Below are 17,955 nucleotides of genomic sequence, written 5' to 3' on the forward strand. Positions count from 1 at the left end.
ATTTGTTTTGACAGGTCAGATGTGAAAGTATGTATGGAAACTTTTACAGTGTATCAGAGTACCATCTAAATGTCAATTGTCACTAATAATGCTATTGTTACGTGACAGTTTCATATCCCATGTCCCTTAACCCTTCTCCAGATTAGATACCAGGATGGCAAGTCAGACTCTTAAAACCTTATATTGTGGGCCAGGTGCGGTGGCTTACACCTGTAATCCCAGCACTTTGGGAGGCCGAGGCGGGTGGATCACGAGGTCAGAATATTGAGACCATCCTGACTAACACAGTGAAACCCCTCTCTACTAAAAATACAAAAAATTAGCTGGGCGTGGTGGCGGCGCCTGTAGTCCCAGCTACTCGGGAGGCTGAGGCAGGAGAATGGTATGAATTCAGGAGGCAGAGCTTGCAGTGAGCCGAGATTGCGCTACTGCACTCCAGCCTGGGCGACAGAGTGAGACTCTGTCTCAAAAAAAAAAAAACCAAAAAACTTTATATTATGAAATTCAGGCTATCCTTTTATAAGGTGAATAGCCAACTTATGAGAGGTATTATTGCATGCTAACTGATGCAGTTCTGAGGAAGGTTTAGTCAAATGCATGTTTTTGTTGTTGTTGTTGTTGTTGTTTTTAATTTCTTACACCTTTTAAATTTTCTTGCTTAATCTTTTTTCCCCCTTTTCCCTTAAATTGTCTTTATTTTATGCCCTAGGCTTGCGAAGTGTCCCCCCAAGTCACTCCAAAGATGGTACTGATTTCTGCTTAGTGAAATATTTAAGGAAAAGTTCTTCTCAATTTGCCACATGGGGTTCTTACTTACAGATAGATAATTCTGAATAGTAAAGCTATTTTATAATTATTCTGTGTTAAAATATTGGTTTTTGAGATATTTGTTTCTAGAAAATTATTAATGTATTACTTTTTGAAGTAAAGTAAAATTGGTTCAGTTATTCATCAAAAACATTCTTTTTCTTTTTCTTTTTTTTTAAAAAACAGGAATGTCTGGCAGTCAGGACTCTGGATCCTCTTGTCAATACCTCCAGTCTGATAATGAGGAAGTGTTTCCCAAAAAATCGACTGCCACTCCCAACAATTAAAAGTTCTTTTCATTTCCAGTTGCCTGTTATTCCTGTGACTGGTCCTGTGGCTCAGCTCTACAGCTTACCCCCTGAAGGTAGGATCACAGGGTTACTGCTGCTTTTTGTGGATTCTTAGAATTATGTGACCCTGTCATTTTTTTTTTTTTTAATTTATGTCGAACTCCTCAGCAAAGGAAGGCCTTAATGAACATGATAAACATTCACATTTTGTTTTATTTAAGCATTTCTTTAAATATAAGAAATTGGAGGCAATAATTAAGCGAAATGGTGTGGGATGTGTTGTATATATGCAAATGTGAATTGTGAAATAATTAAGCTTCACATAGGAACATTATTTGATAGCTTACGTACTTTTTTTTGTTTTTTTTTTGAGACAGAGTCTTACTCTGTTGCCCAGGGTGGAGTGCAGTGGTGCAATCTCGGCTCACTGCAACCTCTGCCTCCCGGGTTCAAGCAGTTCTTCTGCCTCAGCCTCCTGAGTAGCTAGGATCACAGGCGTGTGCCACCACTCCTGGGTAATTTCTGTGTTTTTAGTAGAGATGGGTTTTTGCCATGTTGGCCAGGCTGTTCTCAAACTCCTGACTTCAAGTGATCTGCCTGCCTTGGCCTCCCAAAGTGCTGGGATTGCAGGCATGAGCCACCACACCCAGCCCAACTTATGTATGTTTTTAAAGTGCAAAAATATAAACATTAAATGTTGAGGTAATTGTGTTTGGGTTTACATTTGTAGCTTTTCAGTGAATTTTTTTTTCTTAAGTTAAAAAAAATTAATCACCAAAATTACTATAGTTTTATGCTTAACAAAAACTTGCACATGACTTACTTGGATGAAAATATGAAATTATCTGAGGCAGACTGTCACTTTCCATATTATACTGTAGGTATACAGTAGAGGAAGTAAGAGTTTAAGTTTATTTATGTGGGGAAGAAGAATTTCTTTGATAGCATCTACCAAAGTGAAAAAGAGAAAGTAGTCCTGGCTTTTAATAGAATTTCTATAGTATTTTCTTATCAGTTGATTACTTTTTTGAAAAAAAAATTTGAAGATTCTTTATATATAAAAATTCTTATTTGAAGCAAGTGTTTTAAAAGCATTTTCAAGGAATTATATTAGTTTCATTATCCTTGGTATAAATTTATTAATGGTATATGTCATAGGGTACTATTGTGTTTTTATTTTTAAAATATGTAATTATTAAAACACAGTTTGACACAAAATATCAAAATGGATTATTTAGAAACCTCCTTTAAAATGTCGAAAAGCCTAAGACTAAGTGTAGGACTCACGGGGAAGAAAGCGAAGTCAAAGCAAGGTCCGATACCCTTTCTCCGCTCCGTCTGAAATTACCGACGGACCTTTACAGGAGAAAATCTGTACCAACTCTGAAGACTAGGTAAAAGGGGCGTGGAACAAATACAGAACATGCAAGAAATGTGGTGGAGCCGTGAATAAATGCAGGAGCAGCATCAGACTTCTAGGAATGCATTATCTTCTGCTAAAGTTGAGGTGCCATCAGCAGCAATTTGGAGGGACAATCAGGAAGCAGTTGGAATCCCTTTCTTTCCTATATCAGCATAGGATCATGGGGGTTAAAGTGGTGGTTCTCACTGGTGGAAAGCTGGTGAGGCTTCCCTGTGCTGCGGCCAGGAGTGACACCAGGAAGGAGGTAGGATATGCCCCCGCAAATTCTTTATTTAGTGTCTGGATTGATGGATAGAGGAAGCTGACCTCTAGTGCAGCAAATTCACCAAACATGGGAACAAATGACAAATTATATTTTTCTTTTGGTTCCTTTTATGCCTGCTTCTCAGACCAATGAGTCACTGGACTAGAAATGCATATTTACCTTGACTGACAAGCCTTCTTGATTCAGATGGGAGAGGAGGGTTCTAATAGCAAGTGTATAGATACTAGGAAAATACCCTCATTCTATTTCCGTTATTCCTTCCTCCTTTTCTTCCTTCCTTCCCCTGTGTTTCCCAGGCTGATCTTGAAGTCCTGAGCTCAAGAGATCCCCCCACCTCATCCTCCCAAGTAGCTGGGACTACGCACCCTTGCCACTGCTTTGTATTTCATTATTTTCTCACATGTCAGGCTTCATTATATGTTTCACAGTTCAGCTAGAGTGTGAGTCCACAAGGATAGGTCTGAGCTCTTTTACTCACAGCATTTCTGACCCCAAATATGTGTCTTTTGTTCTCCCACCAACCAGTTCTCCGTATCTTCACACACCAGCTGGGTGTTCTGCAATTCAATTCAATTCTGACACTGAACACCTGGAGTAAATACAGACCCACAGGTTAAGGGTTTAGTCCCATAGGACTGCCACCACTTTAGATAACAATTACAAGTCTGGACTACTTGTGTGTCTGACCTATTGGCAATGAAGTTGATGGGGGTGGGGGTTTTCACAACCTGTTGCTCAAGTTTGATAATTTGCCAGAATGGCTCATAGAACTCAGGAACACTCTACTTATGGTTATGGGTTTATTATAAAGGATACAACTCGAGAGCAGGTAAATGGAAGTGATGCATAGAGCCAGGTATAAGAGAAGGGGTGTGGGGCTTCCGTGCCCTCTCCAGGCACACCACCCTCCCAGCACCGTGATGTGTTCACCAACTCAGAAACTCTGAGTGGTGTGTTGTTGTTTTCTTTTTTTGAGATGGAGTCTCGCTCTGTCTTCAGGCTGGAGTGCAGTGGCACGATCTCAGCTCACTGCATCCTCTGCTTCCCGGGTTGAGGTAGAACCTGCACAGTTCAAACTTAGATTGTTCAAGGGTCACTGTGTGATTGAAATGGACAATATTTTAGGAAAATATGAGTAACTAATATTGACTTAAATAGTAAAAACCTTGAAATTGAATATGCAGTCAAGCTTCTTCAGTGAAGACACCAGTTGGTGATGACTTCATAGATTAGTTCTCCCAAACTTTCAAGAAATTTTCCTATACTTTCTTTTCCAGAGCAAAAAAAAAAAGGAAAGTGTAGAAGCTAGCATGATGCTGAAAACATAATCTGGTAAATTAATCTGAAACAACGTACGGATCACTGTCACTCATGAAAATAAATATTAAAATCCTAAAGTATTAGCAAATTTAGTTGAGCGGTATTGTTTACGTGTGGGACACCTTGCCCAAGTAAAGGTGATTTTTAAGGAAGTAAGTTTATTGTAACAGTAACACTTTAATTAGTAAAATGTATTATCAGTAGATCAAAGGGACAAATATGATCATCTCAGTAAATACCTTGAAAAGATTTCATAAAAATCATATCAGTCTAGAAAAATTTCTTAAGGAAACCAGGAATATTTCCTGACCAATCCAAGTATTATCTAACTCAAATCAATAGCCAATATCATAAATAGTAATGAAACGTTAGAGGATGCCTCTCTCAACCAATATTATTTACCATAGTTTTGAAAACTCTAGCTAAGTCAGTAAAATAGGGAAAAGAAAGTCTTAACCATTAAAAGAGTGAGATAAATCTATCAGTATCTGTGGAGGATATTACTATTTATATAGAAAATCCAAGCAAATCAATTGTAAAAACATGGTTTACGCAACAGAACAGTAAGATACTATTTACAAGAAAAATGAATAAAATTAAATAGCCTTCCTCTGTGTGTGTATATATGTGTCAACAAAAACCACTTAGAAAACATAAAGGGAAAGTAGATCACATTTATAGGCACAATAGCAACAGCAAAATAAACTTCCCGTGATGTCCTTTCCCAATCCTTAGAGAATGTGCAGACTGTTCTAATGACTACATCATATAGTCATAGTATAATTTAACTGGTTTCCTACTGATAGACATTTGTTTCCTATATTTCTGTTTTTACTATTAATAAGCCAAGGACATTTTGAAAATCAGTAAGAATTTTGATTTATATTCCTTGGTTTTAATTTGATTAGTTATAATAATATTGTTAATTATTGGTACTGGTATAATGAATGGATCTTCGAAATAGCAGAGAAGGTCTCAGATACTCTAAGCTATATGGCATTTCACATCTGGAGTATAAACCCAAAGGAAAACATCATACAAAGGAAAATATTTGAAAGGTTTGACTAAAAACTGAAAACATATTTTCTCTCTGATGCTGAACTCCATTTTCTGCTCTCCCTTTCTTTCCAAGCAGTCATTTTTCCTATTTACAGTAGGATTTTCTTAATGTAATCCCTTTCTTTTTTCCTAGGAGTTATTTTCTTCCTTCTCTTCTTCCAAATGTCAGTTCTTCCCTTGTTTATCCATGACCAACTGTTGTTAGGGCATAAGTATAAATCAGCCCAGGTTACCATGTGAAATATGAATATTTATGTTTTGCTATCTGTTTCTAAGAATTTGAGGTGATTTGTTTTTATATTTGTACCTGTATTAGTTAGGGTTGACTAAACTGCTGTTACAAAGAGACCCAGTAGCACAGTCCCTCAGGCAGCAGCAGTAATAAACATTTGTGTAACACATACTCTTTGCCTGGCACTTTACATATATTAACTCCTATATTGCTTACAAAGATACTATGAGTAGATATCTCCATTTTATAGACAAAGAAATGAAGACAAATAATTGATGTAACTTGCTCAGGGTCAAATAGCTAGTAAGCTGGGGAGCTAGGATTTGAATCCAGGTATTTTGTTTCCAGAACCCCTGTGCTATCCTGCTACAACATAGAATTCCCCTCCCCCCCCACATATCTGTCCAGAAGATAGACAGGTGGTCCTAGGCAGTAGACCTCTGCTGGGTTATCAAAGAAAACAGGTTGTTTTTATTGTGTTTTTAACCTTCTCCTATGTGGTTTCCTCATGTGGAAGATGCAAATGGAAAAAATGGAGAAGACAATTTTCTTTTTAAAGAATGTGACCTAGAATTTGTGTTTATCACTTTGCCTCCTATACCACTGGCCAAAAATTGGTCATATATATGGCCATGACTGCTGCAAGGGAGGCTGGAGTCTCCATAGCTAAAACTCAGGGGCTCAATTACTAAAAGGAAGGGAAGGTGAACAAATACTAAGGGGGCCAGTTAATCACTGTTGTAAGTCGCATTGGAAATGGAAGTGAAAAAGAGTTTGGAAAAATAGCTTTTAAAAATATTTTCTACTTTGTTTAGAAGCCGTTTTTTACGTGAGAATCCTCCAAGCACTCTCCCTCTTCTTCCTTTGTCTCCCCCACATCCATGGTCCCGTGTCCTTTTACATTCTACTCCCTGAGATATTCCTGTTTCATTCCTGTTACTGCTGTAATTGTCTGGACAGTGTCTTTTTTTTTTTTTCCTATTTGTTGCTCACCCTCCACCCGTATGCTCTCTCTCACCTCTTAACATTGAATTAAGCCATTCTTGTCTTGAAAATTCTCAGTGCCTATCTTCTTAATACTGAAAGTCAAAACTACTTGGCCTACTATGTAACATCCTTCATTTTTTAATTCTTTATTTTCCTTTCAGTACTTTCATAAGCATACTCTTCATCCTAGTTATACTTTTTGTTATTTTCTAAAGATATCATTTCACTTCCTTATTTTAGTAGTATTATTTCCTCTTCTTAAAAGCCAAAATCACCCACCATTACATTCATATAGAAATGTGTTATACTTTCTACAAGATACTGCTTAAATATCACCTGTTCTGTGAAGTGGTCAGCATCAAGCCCCTTGGTGCCAAGCAGTTTACAGTTAGTTACTGCATTCCTCGTTTTCCCATAGCATTTTGGAGTTTATGGCTTCGTTAGTGTTTATCTTTGGTACTATAATTACATGTTTACTCCTTTCTGCTCTTTAACCTCATGAGCTACCTGAGGGAAGCAACTATATTTACACCAAGCTTGTCCAACATGCACCCATGGGCCACACACAACCCAGAGTGACTTTGAATGTGGCCCAACAGAGATTCATAAACTTCCTTAAAACAATATGAGATTTTTTGTGTGTCTTTTTTTTTTTTTTAAGCATACCACCTATCGTTGGTATTAGTGTATGTTATGTGTAGCCCAGGACAATTCTTCCTCTTCCAGTGTGGCCCAGGGGAACGAGAAGATTAGACAACCCTGATATACACATCTTTGGAAAAAATTCCCAGCACATAGCACAGTATGTGGCACATGACCGTCATTGAAACAAATAGAGAAGGGTTCAATTATAAAGGGATGAAGTGAGTCATTGAAATTTATAATAAATAGAAAACAGGATGTTTCATTCAGGCTGTTGCAACGTAAGGCATTATTTTGAAAAACTGAGAACATTAGTAAAATTCATCTTTACCGTGCTTTCCAAATTTTAAAGCACTTTCTCATATTGTCTCATTGGTTTGTCAATAGCTGGGACAGCCTTAGAGACATTTTAAATAAGAAATCTCATTTACTTTTTCTTTGGTGATTGAAATACTTTATACAAGTCACATTCTACCGTTGGCTATGCATGTTGTAGAATGCTTACCTCTGACCTACTTATAGCACATTTTGTATCATAGTGGATGACGTAGTAGATGAAAGTGATGACAACGATGATATTGATGTAGAAGCTGAAAACGAAACTGAGAATGAAGATGACCTAGATCAAAATTTTAAGGTTAGTATAAATTTCTGTAATTAGTTAGCTTTATAAATGATATACTACAGTTGTAAAACAAAAATTGGGTAAATAAATATGTATGTAATTGTAGGTTTTACTTTGTCCACATCTTTTTACCGTGGATGACTATGCAGTTAAAGGGGTAGATGATATTGGTTTAAATCCACTGGTCTGAAAAGGACCTTAAAGTAACTTATTTTCACTATCTCTGACCAGAAAGGTTTTATCGAACCTTTCTGCCGTAGATTTTGAGATCTACAAAATTGAAGGAAAGTGATCTGAAACTCTATTGTGACAACTTATTTCAAAATGCATTATTACCCTTTGTCAGCAATCTTTTGGGGATACAAAAACAGTAGGAAAGTAGTCTATAATGGATTCGTTTTTGTGAGAATTAGTGTTTGCATAATGCTTCTTAGGTTTCAGTTAATTGAACAAGGAAGTGAAAAAAATGTTATTGAGAAAATATAAAATTATTGTCATATTACCTAAGATGTTAGATAAAGGAGGCAGGTAAGTTTTTGGAGTTTCATTGTACCTCTGGAAGCCTAGAAAGTCTATATTTTGCTTTGTTTATTGAGAGAGGGCCACTCTAGCATCTGTAGAAAAGTGGTCTCTTGTTAGCTGTTTAGCTTATTGCTGTTTTTTTTTTTTTTTTTTGTGGGGAAGGAGGGATTAATTTGACTTTTGCCTGTTTGGACCATTTTTGTCTTGCAAAACTGTATCAAAATTGGCATACACTGAGTATTTGATTCACTTTGGAGATAGAAGTTAAGATATTGGAAGACTTCTGTCTTAATAGATACAGAACCAATTTTGTAACCAGCAAATGTGATCACCAAGGCAAGCTTTGGCGAAACTGTCAAGTTAGCCAATCTAAACTACATCTGTGTCCTGGCATCAGGTACTGCACTTAATTATCTGGTCTCTTTAGTCTCCTTTAATCTGGAACGTTTCTGCAGATTTCTTTGTCTTATAACATTGACATCTTTGAAAAATGTAGTTGTGAGCTTGCATTATTCACTGGGCTATCAGTGATTGCTCACATTTTCCCTGCTTTATCTTAACACAGCAGTTATAGTAATAAGAACAAAATACATTTTATTATTGAACACTTAATTGTCCTAGTCCAAACTCTTTACATATACATAGTAACCATTAGATCCTCATAGCAACCCTGTGAGGTAAGTACAGGTTGTATAAGCACATAGAAAACAGAGGAAGAGAGAGCTTCTCAGTCTAGTTTATAAGAGGTGGAGCCAGGATTCAGAAAGCAGTCTAGTGGAATGTCCACTCTCTTTACCACTATACTGTACTAAAAGATAATGTTTCTTCAAGAACTAAAGAATTGTTGGCTTTTTGAGACTGCTGAGCTTTATTATCTTCTTTTTCTTTCCTACTGCTGCCCTGCCTTTTATTCTCATTGACTTTACATTTAGACGTTACTCAATTTTTCCTCTTTTTATCTGAATCCTATTCCTTCATCCTTCAGGTGAACTGCTACATTGTAGTAGGAATATTATTTATTTGTGTTCTCTTATGGTTATAACTTTTTTACTGTGATTCCATTTTCTTTGCCCCAGATTTTTCAGGGTTTGGAGCATTTATAGAAACTGGTAGCTTCTAGAAGATTCATCTCCAGATAGCCACAACTTGACTGTAGATAAGTTCCAGTGCACTCTTTGTTCCTTCCTTAACTAGCAGAACTTTTAAGGAGTGGTAGCAAGTTGTTCTGTTTTTTTTCTGATGAGTCTGTAAGTAGTTCTTCACTACTGTTTCTTCTTAAACCAAGACACAAAATTCCCTGCTGTCGAGCTTTTGGAGTGTTGTAGTTTTCTTTCCTCATTATGCCTGTTTTACAGGTAAAGTCTGTTTTTTTTTCTCCCCAAATAGAGAGCCACTGTGTAAGACCATATTTTCATAAAACGATATCAAATATTGAACTAGTAAGTTTAGAGAAAAGAATACCTTTGTAAATTATTTTTTATTTTAGAAACATTATGTATTTTATTAGATGTTAAACAGGAAAATTATTACATTATTGGTTCAAAAATGTGTAATTTAAAGAGATTAAATTACATATTCATGTAATAATTATATAATAATGATACAGTGATGAATATAATATTTAAATAAAATCAATATTATACACAGCAATGAGGAAAATCTTTTTTACTGGCTATGTAAATAATAGCTAAATTCCTTAATATGAAATAATAAGAAATACATAGTATGTTTTTTCTTTTAAACTAGTAGTTAATATGTGTTAAGTATGGTCAGATACATGTATATAAAGTTTTTTGAGGATTGAAGTATAGTAAAATAAATTTGTAAATTAGGCTGAAAAATAAGTAGCTTACACTGGTAGTAAGTACACACAAAATTAAAAATAGTACCAATTGAAAATTAATAAATGGTATTATTATCTCTCTGTAGCTGTAACAAAGATAATAATTAGTTTGTGTGAGGCCAGAGTCATTGAGGATCCTAGAAAATAGCTTGGGTAGTAGATAAGCTGACATTTGCCCTCTTATCATGGAATTCATTAGCTCTTCTCTGAAGAGCGTATAGAACACAATGATCCTGGATACATATCTTGTTTCTCTGAGGACATACTTTTCGTTTAAATCCACCTGCTTTTCTTCCTAGAGAGACATGGAAATCATTTCTGGCTCTTGCTCCACTCCTAACTTTTCCCCTCGCTGAAAACAGAGTGAATGGTGATACCGAGCTTTTCTAAAGGAACCTTATTTCCCATGCACTCTAAGAGTGTGTGGTCATCATTAATCTGTATTGGGGCAGTGTGTCATGCTGGCTGACAGTGTGGTGCTTCAGAATCACTCTAACTGGTTTTTATCCTGGCTCCTGTCTTTGCAAGATGTGTAATTTTCAGCAAATGACTTAACTTCTCCATACCTCATTTTCCTCTTCAGTTAAATGGGGGTAATTTCATAATGTTCTTATGCAGAATAGATCAAATAATATATGTAAAATGCTTAGCATAGTGCTTCATTTATTTTCAGTGCTTAATAAATGTTAGCTGTTTTATTATCACCATCATCATATATATGTATGTTTTCCAATTTAGTCTTCTTAAGTTTTACCGCCCTTTAATATGAACAAAATGATGGCAGTAAGGGAGAATGAGGAGGACATACTGGAGTCTTGATCTTTGCACAAGTTTTTCTGTTTTGAGTAGCCCAAATATGCTGTTATATTGGAGTAACCACAACAAAAACAAAACAAAAGTACTCGACAATAACACAACAACCCCAAAGCAATAAGGAAATTTGAATTTAAGATAAAATTAATGCAGCATTTATTCAGTAATTATTCTTTAATTACATGTAATTGATAACTTGGAACATTTCATATCTAAAATGTATTCTGTAATTTTTAAAAATTTTGTTTTACCTGGTAACATACTCTTTTTATCATTTCAGAATGATGATATTGAAACAGATATTAACAAACTAAAACCCCAGCAAGAACCGGGACGAACAATAGAAGATCTAAAAATGTATGAACACCTTTTCCCTGAGCTTGTTGATGATTTTCAGGTATAAATATAGAAAATTCAGCATCTTAACTGATTTTAATAAGAAGTTATTTTTTCTCGCTTAGGTCGATAATCACTGTTTTTTATTCTCTTTCCATTTCTAAAAAGTGAAACTAGCATTGCTTTTCTGAGTGACATTGAATAATTATGTCAACATCCTGAGTTGCAGTTAAGCAATTGTAAAATGAGGGGAGATGGGCCAGGTGCGGTGCCTCACGCCTGTAATCCCAGCACTTTGGGAGTTCAAGGTGGGTGGATCATGAGGTCAGGAAATCGAGACTGTCCTGGCCAACAGGATGAAACCCCGTCTCTACTAAAATACAAAAAAAATTAGCCAGGCGTGGTGGCGTGTGCCTGTAGTCCCAGCTACTCGGGAGGCTAAGGCAGGGGAAGAGCTTAAACCTGGGAGGTGGAGGTTGCAGTGAGCCGAGATTGTGCCACTGTACTCTAGCCTAGAGAAAGAGCAAGACTCTGTCTCCAAAAAAAAAAAAGAAAAAAAAGGAAGGTGGACTATTACATTTTTTGTCACTTTAGTTTTTTTTCCATCACTTTAATGGACATAGTTTTTTTATTCAGCCTGGATTATAGGGCAAGTCAAGTTGATTGAATTGTTGGCATTTAACTGGCTTTTGTGATGATTCCTTGGATAAATCTGTGAAACCGCCCAGGATCTTAAAATGTCAAAGAGTTTGAACTAGATAATCTTAAAGATTCGTTTAGCCCTTCCTTTGTTCCCCAAATTTCGTACACTTAATTTCTAGTTGCTTAAAGAAAAATACTTTCTTGTGAGGTTATAGTTGTGAGGTTATAGATGAGAAATAAAAAAGAAATACTTGTTGCCAGGTGCGGTGACTGATGCCTGTAAGCTCAGCACTTTGGGAGGCCAAGGTGGGTAGATCATTTGAGGTCAGGAGTTCGAGCCCAGCCTGACCAATATGGCGAAACCTCGTTTCTACTAAAATTAAGAAAATTAGCTGGGTGTGATGACACGCACCTGTAGTTGCAGCTACTTGAATTCTGAGGCAGGAGAATCTCTTGAACCTGGGAGGTGGAGGTTGCAGTGAGTCAAGATTGTACCACTGCACTCCAGCAGCCTGGCAACAGAGTGAGACTTTTTCTAAAAAAAAAAAAAGAAGAAGAAGAAACATTTATCACCTAGAGTTTACATTTCATGGTTCTAATCATTCAGGTTTCAGCTTGGGAACTTAGAAGCCTTAGATGCCGTAAAAGATGCAACAACTATCCACCTTCTGCAGCCCTCCCTGCCACTCCCTGCTCTGGTATCTTGTTATTCCCCCTAGATTAGAGGTACCTGAGAAGGTACTTTGAAATCAGGGGTAATAGAAGCAAAGCAGGAATGAAGGAGAAGGTATTTGTCAAAAGAAAATAAAAAAAGAAGACAGGAAGAGGCATTTGGGAAAGAGTATAGGTTGATTCTCTTCCATTCAACCTACAGCAGTTATCCTTTAGCTCTTGTAACACATTTGTGCCTAGCTAAGCACCACTTGAAAATACCAGCAATAACAAATACTGCTAAATCAAGGCAGAAGAATACTGTGGAAAAGGTTTGAGGAGGAAATCGATTATTGTGTGAAGAGATCACCTATTCTGTATATTCTACTTTTTCTGTACATATAAGAAATATATACAGTAGGCCCCCCTTATCTGTGGGAGATAGGTTCCAAGACCCCCAGTGGATGCCTGAAACCAAACCCTTTATATACCATGTTTTTTCTGATCTGATAACAGATGGCTACTGAGCAACTAACAGGTTGGTAGCATAGATATTGTGGATACGTTGGACAAAGGATGAGTCATGTCCTGGGTGGGATGGAGCATGATGGTGTGACATTATATCATGCTACTCTTAATGGTGCACTCTTTAAAACTTACGAATTGTTTATTTCTGTACTTTTCCATTTAATACTTCAGACTGTGATTAACCTCCAGTAACTGAAATCATGGAAATCCAAACCTTGGTTAAGGGGGCACTACTCTCATGTGATTACACATTGTAGTTTTGATTTGGGAATAGAAAAAAGTAACCTGTTTATGGGTATTCAGTCCAGGACTTTGATTCTCATTCTTTCACAAGTTAGTTTTCTTTCTTTTAGATTGTGATGAATTGTTCTTGCTTTCTATGTTTAGATTCCTTGTTTTCTAATTATAGTTTGTCACCCAGAATAGGCTAACCTTGATGATTTCCTACATGGCACTTTATGAGCAGCCTGCCAACTTGTCCATTAGTTTGGCTTCTCCAGTGTCAGATTATAAAGACAGGTCTGAGTGAAAGAGCTTGTCACTAAGTTCCTCCTTTTTATTTTCTTTAAGCAAAAGATGGTACTTGAGATATTTCAAGTAGTACACATTTACTAATTTATTGTTTATTCTGCTGTAAAGTTTTATATAGAGTAGCTCTATTTCTGTAGCATATGTAATGGGAAATAGCATATTGTCTTTTATTTACGTAATCAAAAAATTATTTCTAAGGTAATTGTGTTGCCACTTGATTATCTTTGTCATTTTTAAGTTTCAAAGGAATGCATTATTTGATACTTCAGGCTCTGTTTTTTGAGGTGTGTATTTGAATTTTAGGCAGCGATACGTAAGACATGCTTTCAAGGATGAAAAAGATTGGTTAGTTCCAGGTAGGATGTGTTTGAAAGAAATTTCTTCAGCTATCTTTGTATCCATTTCTTGTAGATCATAAGATAATAAACATAAACGAAGTTAATTTCAATTATTACTTTTTCCACTTTCATTTGTATATTATTTTCAGCATCAACCATTAATGCTTAAAATTACTTTATGTGTTTGTTTCAATCTTGAACACTGCCCACTTTGTTTCTAGATGTGTTAAGGCCACTATTCAGTGGCCAGATGGAAAATGAATGCTATTGGAAGGCAACGTATGGTATTATTAAAGTAATTATCAACATCCTTACCATGCTTTCAAAGCTATGTTTATTTACTCATAGTGACAATTATAGATTTATTTTCTCTTGTTTCTTGATGGCAGAATATTGAAAGTATCAAAATTCTGCATTTTCACAGTTCTTTTATTCATACATCTCTAGTAGTATGGTGACATTTACTATGTGGACTTTTGTTATATTTTTTCTTTCTTGTTTTCCTCTTGTTAAATTTGGTTTTCAATTTTCGTCAAAGTTATTCACGGAAAAAGTTTAAAGCGTCAAATAGTTTTACATAGGTAATCCTTTCCCATATGCTAAATCCTGAAACTACTTTTTGTATGTTTTTGAAGTTAATCCTCCTATCTCTAAATAATATGTTTAAAGTGCTGTGTCTTGACTTTTGCTGCCTTCATTCTTTTTTATTTTCTTTTTTTGCATTATCATCTAAGGTAGACATCCAGTAATTTTCAGCCTTATTCTTTTCGTGTGTGTGCGTGCGCGCGCACGCGTGCATGCACATGCGTGTGTATGTATGCATGCATAGATAGGCTCTGAATTTCCCTATAATTACTGTTTTTGCTGCATCTTATAAGCAGTAATTTTGATGTTTAATGTTTTTATTATTTTTACTCTGAATCTTATGGGTTTTTTTTGATTCATTGGTTTTTTAAAAAAGATAATTTTTAAAATTGGCTTTCTAAAAAAGATAAAAAATTTTAAATCTTTTTAATTGATTTCTAGTATGTAGTTGTACAATAAGGACAAATTCTTTATAATCATAACCTTTTAAAATTTTTGAGGCTCGTTTTATGGCCTTGGATATGATCAACTTTTGTTACTATTTCTTACGTGTTTGAAAATTATTCTGCACTTGTTAGTCACAGTTGTCTATTTGCCTATAGGAGAAGGATTGTTAATTGTGTTGAGAAGTTAAGTTCTCTTTTATCCTTATGGATCTTTATTCTTATTCTGTTAATCACTGTAAAAAGTATTTAAAAAATTTCTCACAATGGAAAAATTTCTCACTGATTAGAGTATGTTTCTCTTTGCATGTCTGTCGGTTTTTTGTTATATATTTTTTGAGGGTTATTATTTATTGTATATACATGTAGATTGAGTTTTCTTCCTTTTTTGAATTGGACTTTTTATCATTATGAAGTTACTATCTTTACCTCTAAGATTCTAAGACAAAAAGCTCTTTAAAAAATATTAATGTACTTATATTAACTTTTAACTTTTCAGTATCCTTCAATGTGTATTTTTTGAGCAGCATATAGTTGGATTTTAAAAATACCAAATCTGAGTTTTGTCATTTAACTGAAGCATTTAGATAATTTACATGTAATTACTTCTATATTTGGATTTATATTTATGAAATCTTATTTTTAATAGTTTTATCTCTTTATGTTTATCTCTTTTTCTTGCCTTCATTTGGATTATCTTTCTCTCACTCCACCTTTACCTATTACTAGTTTGAAAACTGTACTGGCCAGGCGCGGTGGCTCAAGCCTGTAATCCCAGCACTTTGGGAGGCCGAGACGGGCGGATCACGAGGTCAGGAGATCGAGACCATCCTGGCTAACACGGTGAAACCCCGTCTCTACTAAAAAAATATAAAAAAACTAGCCGGGTGAGGTGGCGGGCACCTGTAATCCCAGCTACTGGGGAGGCTGAGGCAGGAGAATGGCGTGAACCCAGGAGGCGGAGCTTGCAGTGAGCTGAGATCCGGCCGCAGCACTCCAGCCTGGGCGACAGAGCGAGACTCTGCCTCAAAAAAAAAAAAAGAAAACTGTACATACAGGCTTTTTATTTTTTTATTTTAATCAACTTTTTTGAGGTATAATTTACACAAACTGTATCCATTTAAAGTATTAGTTTGATTATTGACAAATAAGCAAAAATTCTAGTTACTGTAGATTTTCCAACATATTTGTCAAAGTCTAAAGTAAATCAGGACCTTTCTTTCCTCTTTCCCACAATGATAAATGGAAACTTCGAGTATTCTAACTACCATGACTTCCCAAATCAACTTTTATATGTATATATTTATATACATATACTTTTTTTACTAAACGTAAAAAGCAAAGCAGTAACGTCAGATAGGTTTTTTATATATCTTAACTCTAGCTTTTAAAAAACCCACTTGTCGTTACTGCTTTCCTTTTTTTTTTTTTGAAACGGAGTCTTGCTCTGTCGCCCAGCCTGGAGTGCAGTGGCCGATCTCAGCTCACTGCAAGCTCCGCCTCCCGGGTTTACGCCATTCTCCCGCCTCAGCCTCCCGAGTAGCTGGGACTACAGGCACCCGCCACCGCACCCGGCTAGTTTTTTGTATTTTTTTAGTAGAGACGGGGTTTCACTGTGTTAGCCAGGATGGTCTGGATCTCCTGACCTCGTGATCCACCCGTCTCGGCCTCCCAAAGTGCTGGGATTACAGGCTTGAGCCACCGCGCCCGGCCTTGCTTTGCTTTTTTTACTAAATCTAAAACGTTTAGTATAGACTTACCGACATTTTTACCACTTTAAAAATTTTCATTACCTTTTGTGTCTCAGATCTTCTGTTGGGATCATGTCATTCAGTGGCGTGTACTTGATATACACTTGTGCACGTGCTGTCTTGTCCTCTCTCCCTGAAAGTGTCTTTATTTTGTAAACATTCTTTATTTTGTAAACATTCCTAAAACATTCTTAAAATTAATATCTTCCTCTGGCTACTTTTTAAAAATCAACTTTATTGAGTTATAATTTACATACAGTAAGTTTCACCTAAGTTCATTGAGTTTTGACAGATGTATCCACCTATGTGACTACCACCCATTGAGACAGAATTATTTCTTGTCATTCCAGAAAGTCTCCTTGGGCCCCTTGAAGTCTCTTTCTCTCCTGTGCAGGTGACTGCTGATCTGCTGTCTGTCACTGTGACTAGTCTTGACTGTTTTAGAACTTCTTACAAATGGAATCATACAGCGTTTAGTTTTTAGGGTCACGCTTCTTTTGCTGAGCATGTGTTTTTGAGGTTTATCCATGTGACAGTGGTTCTTTCTTTAATTACTTGGCAGTATTTTATTGTGGAAATACACCACAATTTCTTTGTGGATGAGTGTCGGAATGTCTGAAGTTTTAGACTTCATTGGACTTTAATATGAGTGAAGTTGATAACATTTTGTGCACCAAATTTTTTGGGGTGGCTGAGTGTGGTGGCTCACGCCTGTAATCCCAGAACTTTGGGAGGCTGAAGCAGGTGGATCACCTGAGGTCAGGAGTTCAAGACCATTCTCGCCAACATAGTGAAACCCCATCTCTACTGAAAAACCAAAAATTAGCTGGGCATGGTGGCAGGCACCTGTAATCCCAGCTACTTGGGAGACTGAGGCAGGAGAGTCGCTTGAACCCGGGAGCTGGAGGTTGCAGTGAGCTGAGATCGCGCCACTGCACTCCAGCCTAGGCAACAAGAGCGAAACTCTGTCTCAAAAACAAACAAACAAAAAACTTTTTGGGGAGATATGCTTTCATTTCTCATGGGTAAATACCTATCAGTGAAATTGATAGGTGGTATGTATGGTAAGTGTATGTTTTCATTTTATAAGAAACTATTTTTGGTGGCTTTTAACATACTGTTTTTGCTTTAACGCTACAGTTTCCTAGTAATGTTGACTAAGTGCGGATTTTCTTTTTTAAAATCCTGTTTGGGATTTATTGTATTTGGATTCTATGAGTTGTTTTCTGATAAGATTTGGAAAAACTGCATTCTCTACTTCAGGTACTGCATTTTGTTTTTGCCCTCTCTCTTTTGCAATTCGAATTGAATGTAGACCTTTT

At 36.2% G+C, this 17,955-nt stretch overlaps 1 protein-coding gene across 3 annotated transcripts in view; it reads left to right on the top strand.

Annotated features, from left to right (window-relative positions):
* The window catches only part of AGTPBP1 (ATP/GTP binding protein 1), a 205,896-nt gene that overhangs the window by 94,467 nt on the left and 93,474 nt on the right, over positions 1-17,955 (top strand). For 2 of the 3 annotated variants that reach the window (XM_011945894.1, XM_011945893.1), the window contains 3 exons: positions 1,114-1,171; positions 7,565-7,662; positions 11,109-11,225. In XM_011945894.1, coding sequence (XP_011801284.1) covers positions 1,114-1,171; positions 7,565-7,662; positions 11,109-11,225 — 273 coding nt within the window. Of the gene's footprint in view, positions 1-993; positions 1,172-7,564; positions 7,663-11,108; positions 11,226-17,955 lie in introns of all 3 variants that reach the window. The other variant, XM_011945892.1, reaches the window with a different exon arrangement.

The sequence above is a fragment of the Colobus angolensis genome, unplaced genomic scaffold, assembly GCF_000951035.1.
Source record: "Colobus angolensis palliatus isolate OR3802 unplaced genomic scaffold, Cang.pa_1.0 Scaffold246, whole genome shotgun sequence".
Classification (NCBI taxonomy): domain Eukaryota; kingdom Metazoa; phylum Chordata; class Mammalia; order Primates; family Cercopithecidae; genus Colobus; species Colobus angolensis.